Source organism: Haliaeetus albicilla, unplaced genomic scaffold, assembly GCF_947461875.1.
Source record: "Haliaeetus albicilla unplaced genomic scaffold, bHalAlb1.1 scaffold_181, whole genome shotgun sequence".
NCBI classification, from domain to species: Eukaryota; Metazoa; Chordata; class Aves; order Accipitriformes; family Accipitridae; genus Haliaeetus; species Haliaeetus albicilla.
Genome location: NW_027212454.1, coordinates 1 through 12,048, shown reverse-complemented (window position 1 = coordinate 12,048; position 12,048 = coordinate 1). Strand labels below are relative to the sequence as shown.

Genomic DNA, 12,048 nt, shown 5'->3' with positions numbered 1-12,048 from the left:
GAAAGGCACAGCAATCCCGCAGTGTGAAAAGGAAAGGGTGTATTTCTATGTCGGCAAAGTCAGGTCCCCACAAATTCAGGGCTTTTCGGGAGAAAAGTAGCCCGCAGAGGATGAACAGACTGAGCCAACCTCACGTAGCGCCATTAAGCCTGCCTGGGCTCTGGAAGCGTCACTGCCACCGCCTGCATGGAGTCCCCTTGGAGCCCGCGCAGGGTGTGGGTGCCCAACAGCCAGCCGTTACGGGCTTCCTTCCCTCCTCCTGCACAGCCCCCTGTTGCACGCATTATGCCCACCCAGGTGTCTGGAGAGAAGTTGTCGGAGGTGTCCCCACCTCACCTCAGCTCCACCCTGCCTTTCTAGCCAGGAGGTGTCAAACAAAAGGCTCGGGAGCCCAAGCAGAGCTTTGGCAGAGTCAAGCCGCCCAGCTGAAAAGCCGCCCCCTGTAGCTCCCCTCTCCCCAGGCACGGTTCCTGCCTGGGATTTCATTGTCCCCGTGGCACAGGGTGGTGGCTGCACAGCTCTGGGTACCCCTGACAGCGCTGCCCTGGGCACCCCGCAGCGCCCTGGCTGTGTGAGCCCCCGGATGCTCCCCCCTGCAGCTCTGCTCCCCTGGGTGCCCAGCACTGCTCCTCCTCCTCCCCCTCCTCCCTCCTCTCCCCCCGTGGAAAATCCCCTCCTCGGCAGGGATGCGCAGCCACAGCAGGGCACACTGCCAGAGACCAGGAGGTGCAAGGGCCACGAAGAGCAGGGCTACAGCCAAGCTGGTACGGCAAAGCCTTGGGAGAGGGCTGCCCTTGGAGCAGGACCGAAGCTCCAGCCCTGCTTCCTGCAGTGGCCTTTCCCTGCCCCACCAAAGCTCACCCACTGCCGAGTGCAGATTTCACAGCCACCAAGGAAAGACCCACATCGTCAGACCCAGTGGTTTGCAGATGGGGCTTTACTGAACAGACGGAAGCCTGGCTGGCCGGCACTGGCGCTCGTCCTGCTGGAGGAGGCTCTTGCTGGACATCTCTCTCGGGAGCCTCTGTGCCCGAGAGGCTCTCCTGGCACTCGCCGACGTGGACCAGATCTGCTCCGCGGGGCTGAGGAGTTGAATACAAAGCTCTGTAGTCTTGTAGGGAGTCACAGGGAGGTGCAGAGCACCACTGCAAGTCTAGTCAGGACACATGTGGTGGGATCTGCTTCTGTCTGGAGAGAGCAGGCCCACGGTCCGTGCAATGCAATCCCAGCCTGCTGCTCTCCACGCCACGAGGGCTGTTGGGCAAAGACCCTCTTTGCCTGGGGGCTGTGGGAACTCAAAGGAAGGAAGGGCGCTGCCGCGCAGCGGCAAACACCGGGCACGTTTGGAGATCCTTACCTGAGGCAGTCCTCACCACCACAGCAGTGGGCTTTTCCCTCTACCTTCTCGAGGAGGCGGGTCGCTGCTCCTCGCAAAGCCCACTGGGTCGTGGGGAAAGGCTGCTACCGCAGCAAGGACAAAAGTCTCCCGTCTCGACCAAGACCCTCCCACCTCTCCCCTCTCCCAGTCGCCCTTGCTGCCATGGTCCCATTCAAGCCCACAGCCCCCTCGGTGCCGGCTGTGCTTGGGGCTGCAGAGAGGCACCTGGCATCAGGGACTGACCCGTGCCATTCCCACGGTGTGACAAAGGAGAGGATGCTGTCCACGTCCAGCCCCGTGGCTCTGGGATTTGCTTCCCCCACCTACAGCTGGGTCACCAGCCCCCAGCTGGCCCAGGTCTGGCCTGAAGCTGGCCCACACTCACCTTTTCAGAGGTGAGGACTCCAAAAGGCAAAGACTCAGCTTGTCCTCTGGGCTCTCCTTATCCTCCGCGGATGGCCCTTTTCTGCCCTCTCCCCACCACTCTGGAGTGCCACGAACGCAGGAGCCCTGCACAGAGAGAGAGGGGTGAGCACAGGAGGTGTCACTGGGCAGCAGGGAACTGGTACAGCCCCACACAGGACAGTCAGCCCCCACGCTCCTAGGGCTTAGGGACCTTCCCACCTTGGCTCCCCGCAGGACAGGAATACTCTTTTCCTCATTGTTTTTCGCTGCCGGCGGCACCTGGGCCTCCCATTGCTCTCGCTTGTCTTTCCAAGCCTTCGGGGCTGCCACTTTTGCCTTTGCCTTCTGCTGGCACTTCTTGTGCAAGGAGTCCCAGAGCTTGCGTCCTTCCTCCTCCGTGCACACACGGGGCTGCGCCTGCAGGGCCACGGCAATGCAGCAGCAGGCAGTGTTAGTCTCCCCAGTGGAGGGCTGAGGGGATTTTAGCTCTCTCCCTCCCTCCTGCCCCTTCTTCTCAGCCTCTCTGTCAGCCCTGGTTTGCTCACAGTCAGTCCTCACAGGCCCGACTGCAGAGCCTTTCTGCAATGACCCCTGAGCCAAGTGACCATGGGGCTGAAAGCAACCCAACTGCTTGCTATGCCAGACAAGCCTGGCAGTGCTGTCGCCATTGCAAACACCACCAGATCAATTCTTCGGGTGTTGCTGGAGATGACAGAAGTGAAGGCTCTCTTCTAAATGGACAGAACAACCTGCTGCCTCTCGATAAAGCCTCGGGAGAAGTGCTACAGCCTTCAGCTAAGCACGCCATATGGGGTCTTGCAAGACATGACATCCGTATCACTATGCTTTTCTACAGGTGGCTACGACACAGGCCCTCCAGGAGCCCACGCCACGTACCGGTCCTGCCCTCCTCTTCCCTGCCCTAGCAGGGGGTGCAGGTTGGGGTCCAGCTTCCCACAGCTGTGGGCTGCTGCATGCCTCTCGCCCCAGCCGACGCCACTGCAGCACTGCCAGCTCGCTGCAGACACACAGTGGGAGGAGATGGTGTGAGCACAGGGAGACCGCTCTGCAGCCGGGGCTCCCAACCTGGGTGCCCACCGCAGCCGCAGAAGGCGGCTCTGCCGAGAGGCCAGTGCCAGGAAAGCGCCTGTCTCCCCCGGTGCTGCGGGGAGCGGGAGGAAGGGCAGCGCGGGACAGGAGACGCTGCCCGTGTCTGGAGAGATTTACCACTTGAGCTTGTCCTGCAGATCCCTCTGGTCATCCCTCTGCCCCCTGCGCTTGCGGGTGACCTGCCCCAGGATGCACGTCACCACCTGCCGCAGGGCCTGGTGTGTCCGTGGGGAAAGGCTCCTGCAACAGCAAGGACAAAGTCTCTCTGACCCTTCAGCTGCGACTCTCCTGCCTCTTCCTGCGCCCAGCCCCACACCTATGTGGCCCCATTTGGCCCCACAACCCCTTCCAGGCAGGAGGAGTTTCAAGCACCTGCTTTGGCCCCTGCCAGCGGGCTCTAACCCAGCTCATTCCCATGGCTGGAGAAATCCCCGGGCCCTCTGTGAGGCCCCATGGCTCAGGGGTTGGCTTCCTTGACCCACCACCAGTGGCTCACCGCCACCCCAGTGCTCCAGGCCTCGGCTGGAGCTGGCGCACTCTTACCGGTTAGGGGGGACAGTGTCGTCCTCGCAGACTGTGGGTGGCTCTTCTCCGGCCTCTTCCCACTCCCCCATCATCGTCTCCAGGAGGTCGGGGCTGGAGTCCGTCGTCTCCAGGAGGTCAGGGCTGGAGTCCCCCGTCTCCGTGCTAGTTGAGGGGCTGCCTGATGCTTGCTCAGAGGTAATAGATTCCTGCACAGGAAGAGACGCTCATACAACAGCCCCGCACCCGGAGGGTGCTGCTTCCCAGCATGCACACCCCCAGGTCACTTCTGGCAGGGACCCCAGCGGGATGGGGAAAACCAGGAGAAGGACCTCAGCATACCCTTGGGGTGATGCCTGAGTGTCACCAGGGTTCCACTACAACTAACTCCCTGTCGCCCCTCTTGCTCAGGAAAGGCAGCAGTCACCCGCCCAGCTCTGCTGCAGCAATGTTGCTGGGGCGGCTGGGGTGCTAGAGGTACCTTGCAATCTCAGCCCCCCAGAAGAGAAAGTGCTCTTTTTCTGCAGGAATTCAAAGTACCTGGCTCCTCTGTGTCTCCTTTTCTCTCTTCGCTTTCGCTTTCAGCGTCTCCTTTTTGCTCTTAGACTTCTTTCTGGTCCCTGGCCGGGTTTGCAGTTTACTTTTTTTCTCCTCCGCCAGCTCTGTTTTCTCCTTTTCCTCTTCATCCAAGTATTTCTGGATGTGTTCTGGAAGCTTCTCCTTCTTCAAGTGTTTATTCTGGAGGGGAACGAAAATGCAACAGCAGGCTGCATTAGTCTGCCCTGCAGAGGGCTGGGCTGTTTTCATTCCTACCCTCCCTTCTGCCCCTTCTCTTCTGCCTTTCTGCCCACACTGGTTTGCTCCCAGGTTCCTGCAGGCTCCACCAAAGAGCCCGTCTGTAATGACCAGGAAGATGAGCGACCACCAGGCTAAAAACCACCTGGCAGCTGGCTGTCCCAGACGAGCCTTGCAGTCACGTTGCCCACAGAAACATTCACAAGTAAGGTCTTTGAGTGTGTTTCATGAGGCTAATGGAAGTGAAGAATGTATTCTCAAATGGCAGAGTCACCTGCCTCTCTTCAAGTAAACACCAAAGCAACTAGTCAGGGGTCCTGTGCGCACACAGTGAAGAATCTTGTGAGAATCGGCACGCGTGGAGTGGCGCTTCTCCACAGTCCAGTACGACACGCTCGCTGCAGCAGCCCGTGTCAGGTACCTTTTCTCTCCTCTCAATAGCTCTGGCAATGAAGTCCACTGTTCGGGGTTCGACCAGAGGAATTATCTTCTGTTTCTCTTTCTCCTCCTTTTCCTTCAAGGAGCTCCCCTGGATGGCCGGTAGCTGCCTGCAAAGACACAACAGGGTGTGTTGGCAGGAGTGCAGGAGGAGCTGGTTCTGCACCTTGCGCTTCCAAGTGGTGCACCTGCTTCTGCAGCAGAATGCGCTCTACTTGCCTCCTTGTGATCAAGTCCACAGAGACAGAGAAGACCCCAAGCTGTCAGAGTCAGATGTGCCCAACAGCCCCACTAAAACTCAGGATGCCCAGGTCTAGGCCCTCTCTTGCTGGAGCAACGAGAGGAACGGGGTCCTACGCCCAGAGATACCGCTACATCCTTCGGGTCAGTGCACCGAAGTCTGCTCAGCGGTCCGAAATAAAAGAGTGCGCACGGGCTGTATGAGGAGGTTGGGCACTGGGGACGCGGTGTCAAAAGGAGGAGGACACGACCCCATGAGAAAAGCAATCCTGCCAGTGAGCTCTGCTTGGCCCTTCTCTTTTGCAGGCCATAAGACATAGAAGAGGCTTCTGGTTAATCGGAGGAACCCTCTGCAGTACCTAAGTGCAGAACACTGTTCTCAGCAAACAGAAAGGTCGGGGTCATGTCAATCTGAAGGGAAAGCCAAACAGACCTTCCGCTCCTGGAAGGAGCACTTGCAGTTAGTTACTCAACGGATACGCACACCAGGACCAAAGAAAGAAATGATGCTTCTGGCAGAGTCTCCCAAGAAGCTAAAAGACGCTTGCCATGCACCATGGAACCATTAGTTAGTGGGACGTGGGATAACTGCACTTTGAGTTTGTCTAGCCCCTGTGTCCAGGACAAACATCCTGCTCCCACGCAGACGAGAGCGCACGGGGTCACTCTCACCATTTATGCAAGTGTCTCACCTGGCACGAGGCTCCCTCCCCTCAGCTTTCTGGCCCTGCTCTGACTTTACAGTCGCTGCAGGTAACCGCTTTGGAGAAAGCCTTGCTCGACGAAGGAGGCGCTGCTCGGCAAGATCCTCTAGAAACAGGAAATGAGACAAATCTTCAGAACAGCATCTTGGTGTTGATCTGGGAACTGGGTGCCTATTATGTCCCAGTTCCAAGAAGAGTGATGTGCAGGTCTGCTCAGGCCTGTGGTAACACTGATGAAGGTGCTCCTTTTCAGCCCTTTGGATGAAAGCCATGTCTCCAGGGAGGTCTTAGGCCTTTTCTGACACGGGGGTTTTTGCCCAGCTCCTCAGGCCTGCAGTTCACCATTATTATTTCCCTGGGGAAAACTGTTTTGACAGCTTTCTCTCATCCATGGGCTGTAATGGGGGGCTCCCTGGGAGATGCTGGTGGTCTCCAAGAGCCATTCTGGGGAAGGGAATCATTTAGCACAAGCGGAGCCAGCTCTTGGATTTCTGCATTGGTCCCCTGCACACAGATTTGCTGCTGGGGCAGGTTCGCACCAAAGGCATTGCTTCTGAGACATCGGAGAATATGATGGAAAGAAGCAGGGTCAGAGCCTGGCACTGTTTGCAGCACAGGCTGGGGAGTGGAGGCCGCTGGGAAGGTGTCCTTCAGCAGTCCCAGTGGCCATTTGTGGTGCAGGGCTGTCCTGAGACCTTGTTCCACAATGGGTCACTGGAGCTTTACCATAATGGCTACAGAGAGTCACAGGAGGTGCCTCTGCCTCTTCCAGGCATCCTGGGGGAACCTCAGCTCTAAGCCCCTCCAGGAGCGGAGGAAGGAAAACCTCCAGCCCCCTGCCAGCAACCCGCTGGTCCCTTACCTTTCTTTCCACTGCCATCGCCTTTTCCCCAGCCCTTCTCTGGGGCGGCCTTCACGTGTCCTGTCAGGTCTGCTTTCACTGTTGGCATTTTAGGCACGGTCTCAAGCTTGTACCTGGAAAGAGGAAGTAGGCACCAGGCTGAAAAAAGGACACCGCTTTGTTTCCCAAGGCAGCCCATCCCGGAGGACCACAGCAGGAACTCCCGTTGCTGCTTGTGGGGAAAACGGTTCCGCTCTTTACTCATAGTGCACATGGAGGGCAGACTAATCTTTAGTGCTCTGATGATGCAATACCATTTTGAATCCTGATCTAGTCCTCCAAGTTTCTCGTTGAGCCTTGCAGATTAATGCCGTTGCAGCTATAAGGAGTCACCTCCCTCCCCTCAGTCGTCAATGGCACTGCACAGCAACGTTGGCAGGAGACAGAGCTCTGCAGAACCCCACCAGCTGCAAGGTCCTGTTTGGACAAGAACCCACCCCTCTACCACTTGGCCCCAAGCAGAAGGCAGTCTCACCCACAGGAAAGAAAAAGAGCGGGAGAAACCTGATGGAAAATGTTGCCTAAATGCCTCTCTAGGTCCACAGTAGGACAGGCACATGAAGCATCGTCGCTGTCCCACTTTCCTCCAAATGAAGTCAAAGTGAACAAGAGCAAGCAGGGAGTTCCCTGCCAACAGGCCTCTCAAACACTCAGTCCTCAGCGCCATCACGAGTGTAGCTCTCGGTGCCTGGCAAGGCAGCCCTCCCAAGCACGAGCTGAGAAGCTGCTCGCTTGCTCAGCCAAGGGCTGCAGGAGCAAACATACCCTGGTAGGACGATAACACGCCCAGAAGAGGTCTGGGAAGCAGCAGTGTCATGGCGTGAGATGACCGAGTCCCTCATCTCTGGCATCTGCAACAAGGATGGAGACAGATGATGGGACATGGGGACGCTGGGAAGGGCTGGCTGCTCAGTCCACCTTAGACCAACGCAAGCAAAAAGCCAGAGCAGCCAAAGGGCTCTGGCCTCAGCACGCCTTGCTCTGCCTGTGCCTCTGCTCCCTACCCCGAGAGTGAGGCCAGGAGCGCTGCCCACCGTCAACGCTGGCCTTTTGTCACAAAGCGAGGCCCCTCTGGCGGTACCTCTTGCAAAGCCGGACCGTTGCACGCAAGGCAAGCGCTCTACAGAGCGCCTGCGGTGCTGTAGACCGCAAGGAGCCCAAGGGGCTGAACAAAAGGCATGGCAGGCCAGGAGAAAGCAGACCCCCAGCCCCCGAATGCATTTCAGAAGAACCAGGAGTGGCACTGGGAAAATAAAAATCCTACCTCGAGAACAGCTTGCAAACTCTGGTCAGTCCCATTCAGCCTTTTCAGAAAGTCTGTGTAAAACCTCATTTTTACGTCTCTTCCCTGGATGATCAGCATGCCCACGTCCCTCCAAACGAGGGCAACGTTATCCCTGTTCTCGAGGCAGACACGGAAAAGACGCATGGTCCTTTCCACGCAGAGCTGCACCGTGCCCTCAGAGACAGCGTTCTCTGAGGCTATCCGAGCGTATGGCAGTTGCTCAAAATGCTGATGACCTGCAAAACAAGAGAAGAGAAACACATGAACTTGCAGAGCTGCTAAGCAGGCTACAGTCAGAAGTCTGCAGCTGCCAGGCTCTCGTGCAACACGTTGCTACTGAGTTGTCTCGCTGGGACAGCGCCTCTGAGGAGAAGCTCCGGTCATCCCTTCCTGCCAGAGGTGGAAAGTGAGGTGTGGAGCCAACAGCTATGGTTTCTCTGATACAGAAAGGGAGGAAAGAGTCTTAGGCGCTTGGCAGGAAGAAGAACCATGACTGCAGGACAAGGTGGGGAGAAAGGCGCCAGGTCCCACGGCAAGCTGGAGGGTGCCAGGCCACTGGAGCTGTGCCCACACTCTGTGCTCTCTTTGTCGTTACACAGAAATGCACCCCAAACACAGTCCCAGGCTCTTGGTGCCCCCAAGGGTCCTGCGGCAGCTGCTGCAATGGCAGCAGCGACTAGGAAGCGCAGGCTTTGGGGTCACTGGGGTTTGGAACGAACCGTCTTTCCCCCCCGGGTTTCCCCCTTGCAACGAGGCTGTGAGAGCCGGGAAGAGCCTGGCATTTGCCTGTATTAGGTCCAGCGCAGCAGAAAGAGGGAGCGAGAGTTGAAATACCATGTGACAAGAAGACACAGCACCAATAAAACTGGAAGGAAACATGTTGTTGAGGCAGGTCAGAGAGAGTGTGCTGTTATGCTGTATTGTCCTCTGGTGATTATTTAAACGAGTAGGTAGGCAGGCTCCTTTGCACAGCAGGCTGGTTTTCTCCAGCTGAAGCTGTTCTCAGGACTGCGGTGGGAGTTTGGTACTCCGCTCAGTCACCTCTGGACAACAGAGCACACCTCGCCACTCTGCTCAAAAAGGCAAGCGCCGCTTCCAGTCTGTCTGCTTACCAGCAACGTCTATGCAACCATATCGGAGGTCATGATCCCGCGCAATAGCGTTCGCAAGATGAAACACGGGTCTCTCCACAACCACCAGACCCTTCTCCTTGCTGACTACTCGCTCTCTGACAACCCCAAAAGTCCCAAGTCCAGGAATGCGGACAGCCTGAAAGAGATGAGGTGGTGGATCAGAAGTCTTGGAGGGACAGACGGATGACTTGTCAGAGAATGGTGACGGCGCCGAGTGCCCTGCCCATGCCTGAGGTACAAAGGAGCAAGATGGGCTCTTTGGAAAGCTTGGGAGAGGACAAACAGGGCCCACGCTTTTCCCTCTCCCTCCCCTTCATTCATGAAGAGCCAGGTAGTTCAGGAAAAGCTGACAAACATCCTTTGGCTCAATACGATAAAAGATGTGTGGGTGGGTGGGTGGGTGGGTGGGTGTGTGGTTCCCACACTTGGAATAAACCCTGAAGTGTCCCAGGCTCCCAAGTTTTGTCATGCAAGTTTTGTCTGACCATGGGGACTCCAGAAGCACCAACCCTTTTGATGACACCAGGCCTGGACCTTATTGTACATCTGAACGGACAGAGGAGGTGGTCCGTTGCACATCTGTGCATTGCAGGGTCGTGCTGGGGCATTGTTCCGTCTTTCAAAGGAGGGGCAAACCAATTGCACTCCATGGCAAAGGTCTGTCAGGACTTCATCAACCTTTGTCAGGATGTGAGGGGAGGAGAAGGAGGTAAGTCCCACCTGGTGGAGAGCCAGCCGTTGGCTGAGGTAGTATGATATGCTGGCCCAAACCTTGACGAACTCTGGAAAAACAAGGGAAGGACATGTCATGCTCTGAGGCAGCGACCGCAAAACCATTCAGCCCACTCCTGTCCAAGGACCAATGTATTTCTAACACAAGCGTTTCAGATGGTCTCTCTAGAGCCCGGCAAGAACCAAAGGACCCCTCAGCTGGCCTCCAGGAGGGCTCCTTTCCTTTCAGGTGCAGTTCTCCAGGGTATGACTCGCTCCCATGGGAAACGGGCAGTGGATTGCCACGCCAGCGAGGGCACGGTGCTGGGTTCTGCAGAAGTCTCCGAGGGTCAGGGCAGGCCCCGGTGTCTCCCCAGCCGGTTTCCCTGTGTTGCATCTCCAAACACACCGACTCCGCACAGCCCACGAGCACCTTCAGCTCCTCCACTCAGACATGAGCTCAGGGTGGGCAATGCCCACCACCAGGCAAGGAGCAGCCCTTCGGGGCCAGGGCCTTCTGCCTGGGGTGCCCCAGGAAAGCAGGGACCACGTCAGGAAGAGAACCAGGAGCCCTGGCTGTCAAATCAGCCCCTCGGCCCTCAGGGCTGGTCAAGCAGGTCCCTCCTTGCAGTCACCAGTCCTGAGCAGCCACCCCCACAGCCCTCAGGGTTTCCATGCCTGTTTTCAGAGACGTCCTTGACCTGGCAGCACTCACGAAATTGGGTCTGAGGGCCTTACCAGTACTCTTGAGCTTCTCAGTTGTTGGCGACAAGTGAGGCCGCAAGAAGAGGTCTTTTGCCATCTTAGTTCCACCCTTGCTCCAGGTCAAGAACCGCAGCAGGTGGCTGGCCGATGGCTTTCTTGCTCCCTGCAAAAAGCCTACTCCTCCTCTCTGCTCTCCTCCGCCGCCGCCCTTCACCACCTCCGGTGCTGTTGTGCTGCCTCTCTCCACCTTCTCCTCCTCACTGCAGAGCAGCTCTTCTAGAGCAGAGCAGAGCGGTGGCAAGAACAGCTCCCAGCGCCTGGCGTCCCCTCGGCCTTGCCGGGGTGTGTGGGGTGGATGCTGGTCCCGATGGGGAAAGAGGGGCTGTCCCCACCGTGATGCGGGGCTGTCCCACTGTGACAGCAGACTGTGTCACAGAGGGGCTGCACGCACCCACCTGCCCAGGCCCTGCCAGGGGGGCTCTGCAGTGGGAAGGGTCTTCAGGGGGCTGCCCCCACCTCCCTGTCTCCAGACCAGGAGGGGCTTCCCCAGGCGGGGGCTCAACCCTGCCATGTCCCCACGTGGGGACACCAGGCTCTAAGTGCTTATGGGCTTCCTTCTACCCTTCCCTGCTTCTTCCTGCCTCTCTTAGCCAACACGCCTGCAGCGGGGAGCGGCGGGCTCCCCTGACTGGCGGAGCTTTGGCAGGCGGTGGCTGCTCACCCCTGTTTTGGAGCTGGCTGGAACCGTCCCCGACTGGCCCCAGCAGCACCTGACCCGCTCCCACGCGGGTCCCGCTGCAGCTCCCGCTGCCCACCCCTTGCCATCCACGCCCAGCACAGAGCACCCTTGCCACCGCAAACCACGTCTTTTAAGGACCCTTGGGACATGCATCCATCGTAGATGCTGCCTTTAGCATCCTCACAGTGGAAATGAGCTGCACCCCTCTGCCCTCAGAGCAGACCACAGGGGTTCCTCCTAACAGTGGTGTTACGGGTGCACGACTAACCAAATCCAGCAGGAGTTAAAACTCAGATTTATTCTTCAGCAAAAGCTAGTTAGAAGTCCGGTAACATTTTCTAAAACCACAGGCTCGATGATGTAAAGAGAATTAATACTACACGGCCGACTTAAGAATCCCCAAGATTTAAAGTGATGGCTCACAACGCGCATATCACTCCCCTAAAAGCTGCGGGCTCTCTCCCTCGAGGAGTTACCTCGGGCAGTGCCCCGACCCGAGGGGGAGTCCCCGACTGCAGGCCCGCTGCTCCGAGGAGGACTGATTCCCACATGTCCTCCGGCGGGACCCCGTTTATAGCCCTGTCGAATCTGACCTGTGGTCATTTAATTCTATTGGCCAGGAGGGTCACCTCGGTGTACCTGGCGCATCTCGATTGACCAGTTCAAATTTCAACCTGCAGCCTCCAGGGTTTCCTTCCCCTTCTCCCTTCCTGGAGAAGTTTTGTTTCCTGCTGGCAGGAAGGAGGGGGGGGGCGGAAATGCACTGCCACAAGTGGGGCACGTATATTGGCTGAAATCCTCCCCTGCAAACCCGGCTGCAGGGCTCAGTGTCATCACAGTCCTCAGGCTCATCAGCCCCCTTGACGCTTTTTCCAGCATTGGCCCTACTACTGCACTGCCGGCGTCATCCGTGATGCTGATCTCACCTCTGTTTCCCAGCATATTTGCCTCCAAATACAACAAGCGTAGGTCACTCCTTGAC

General features: G+C 57.7%; 1 protein-coding gene and 1 long non-coding RNA gene across 2 annotated transcripts; both read right to left on the bottom strand.

The window, feature by feature from the left end:
• Nucleotides 1-912: 912 nt before the first annotated feature.
• On the bottom strand, nucleotides 913-2,084 carry LOC138684123 (uncharacterized). The gene is made up of 3 exons (XR_011323541.1): nucleotides 2,003-2,084; nucleotides 1,764-1,888; nucleotides 913-1,082 (listed from the first exon to the last, which is right to left on the bottom strand). It is a non-coding gene; the product is annotated as an uncharacterized lncRNA (long non-coding RNA).
• A 922-nt stretch (nucleotides 2,085-3,006) lies between these two features.
• LOC138684124 (coiled-coil domain-containing protein 81-like) lies at nucleotides 3,007-11,993 on the bottom strand. Its single transcript, XM_069777842.1, has 11 exons — nucleotides 10,361-11,993; nucleotides 9,632-9,693; nucleotides 8,891-9,047; nucleotides 7,758-8,014; nucleotides 7,259-7,344; nucleotides 6,455-6,567; nucleotides 5,581-5,698; nucleotides 4,632-4,758; nucleotides 3,956-4,153; nucleotides 3,437-3,624; nucleotides 3,007-3,133 (listed from the first exon to the last, which is right to left on the bottom strand). Exons 1-11 carry the CDS (start codon nucleotides 10,422-10,424, stop codon nucleotides 3,007-3,009), a joined length of 1,497 nt encoding a protein of 498 aa, XP_069633943.1. The 5' UTR covers nucleotides 10,425-11,993.
• Nucleotides 11,994-12,048: the final 55 nt, after the last annotated feature.

What these genes read in the sequence shown, in the direction of transcription:
- LOC138684124 (XM_069777842.1), bottom strand. Translation starts at nt 10,424, where the DNA reads ATGGCAAAAGACCTCTTCTTGCGGCCTCACTTGTCGCCAACAACTGAG. An exon ending in TGGTTGCATAGACGTTGCTG is followed by an intron (nt 8,015 to 8,890) that starts GTAAGCAGACAG and finishes CTTGTTTTGCAG; the next exon opens with GTCATCAGCATTTTGAGCAA. An exon ending in CGATGGCAGTGGAAAGAAAG is followed by an intron (nt 5,699 to 6,454) that starts GTAAGGGACCAG and finishes TCCTGTTTCTAG; the next exon opens with AGGATCTTGCCGAGCAGCGC.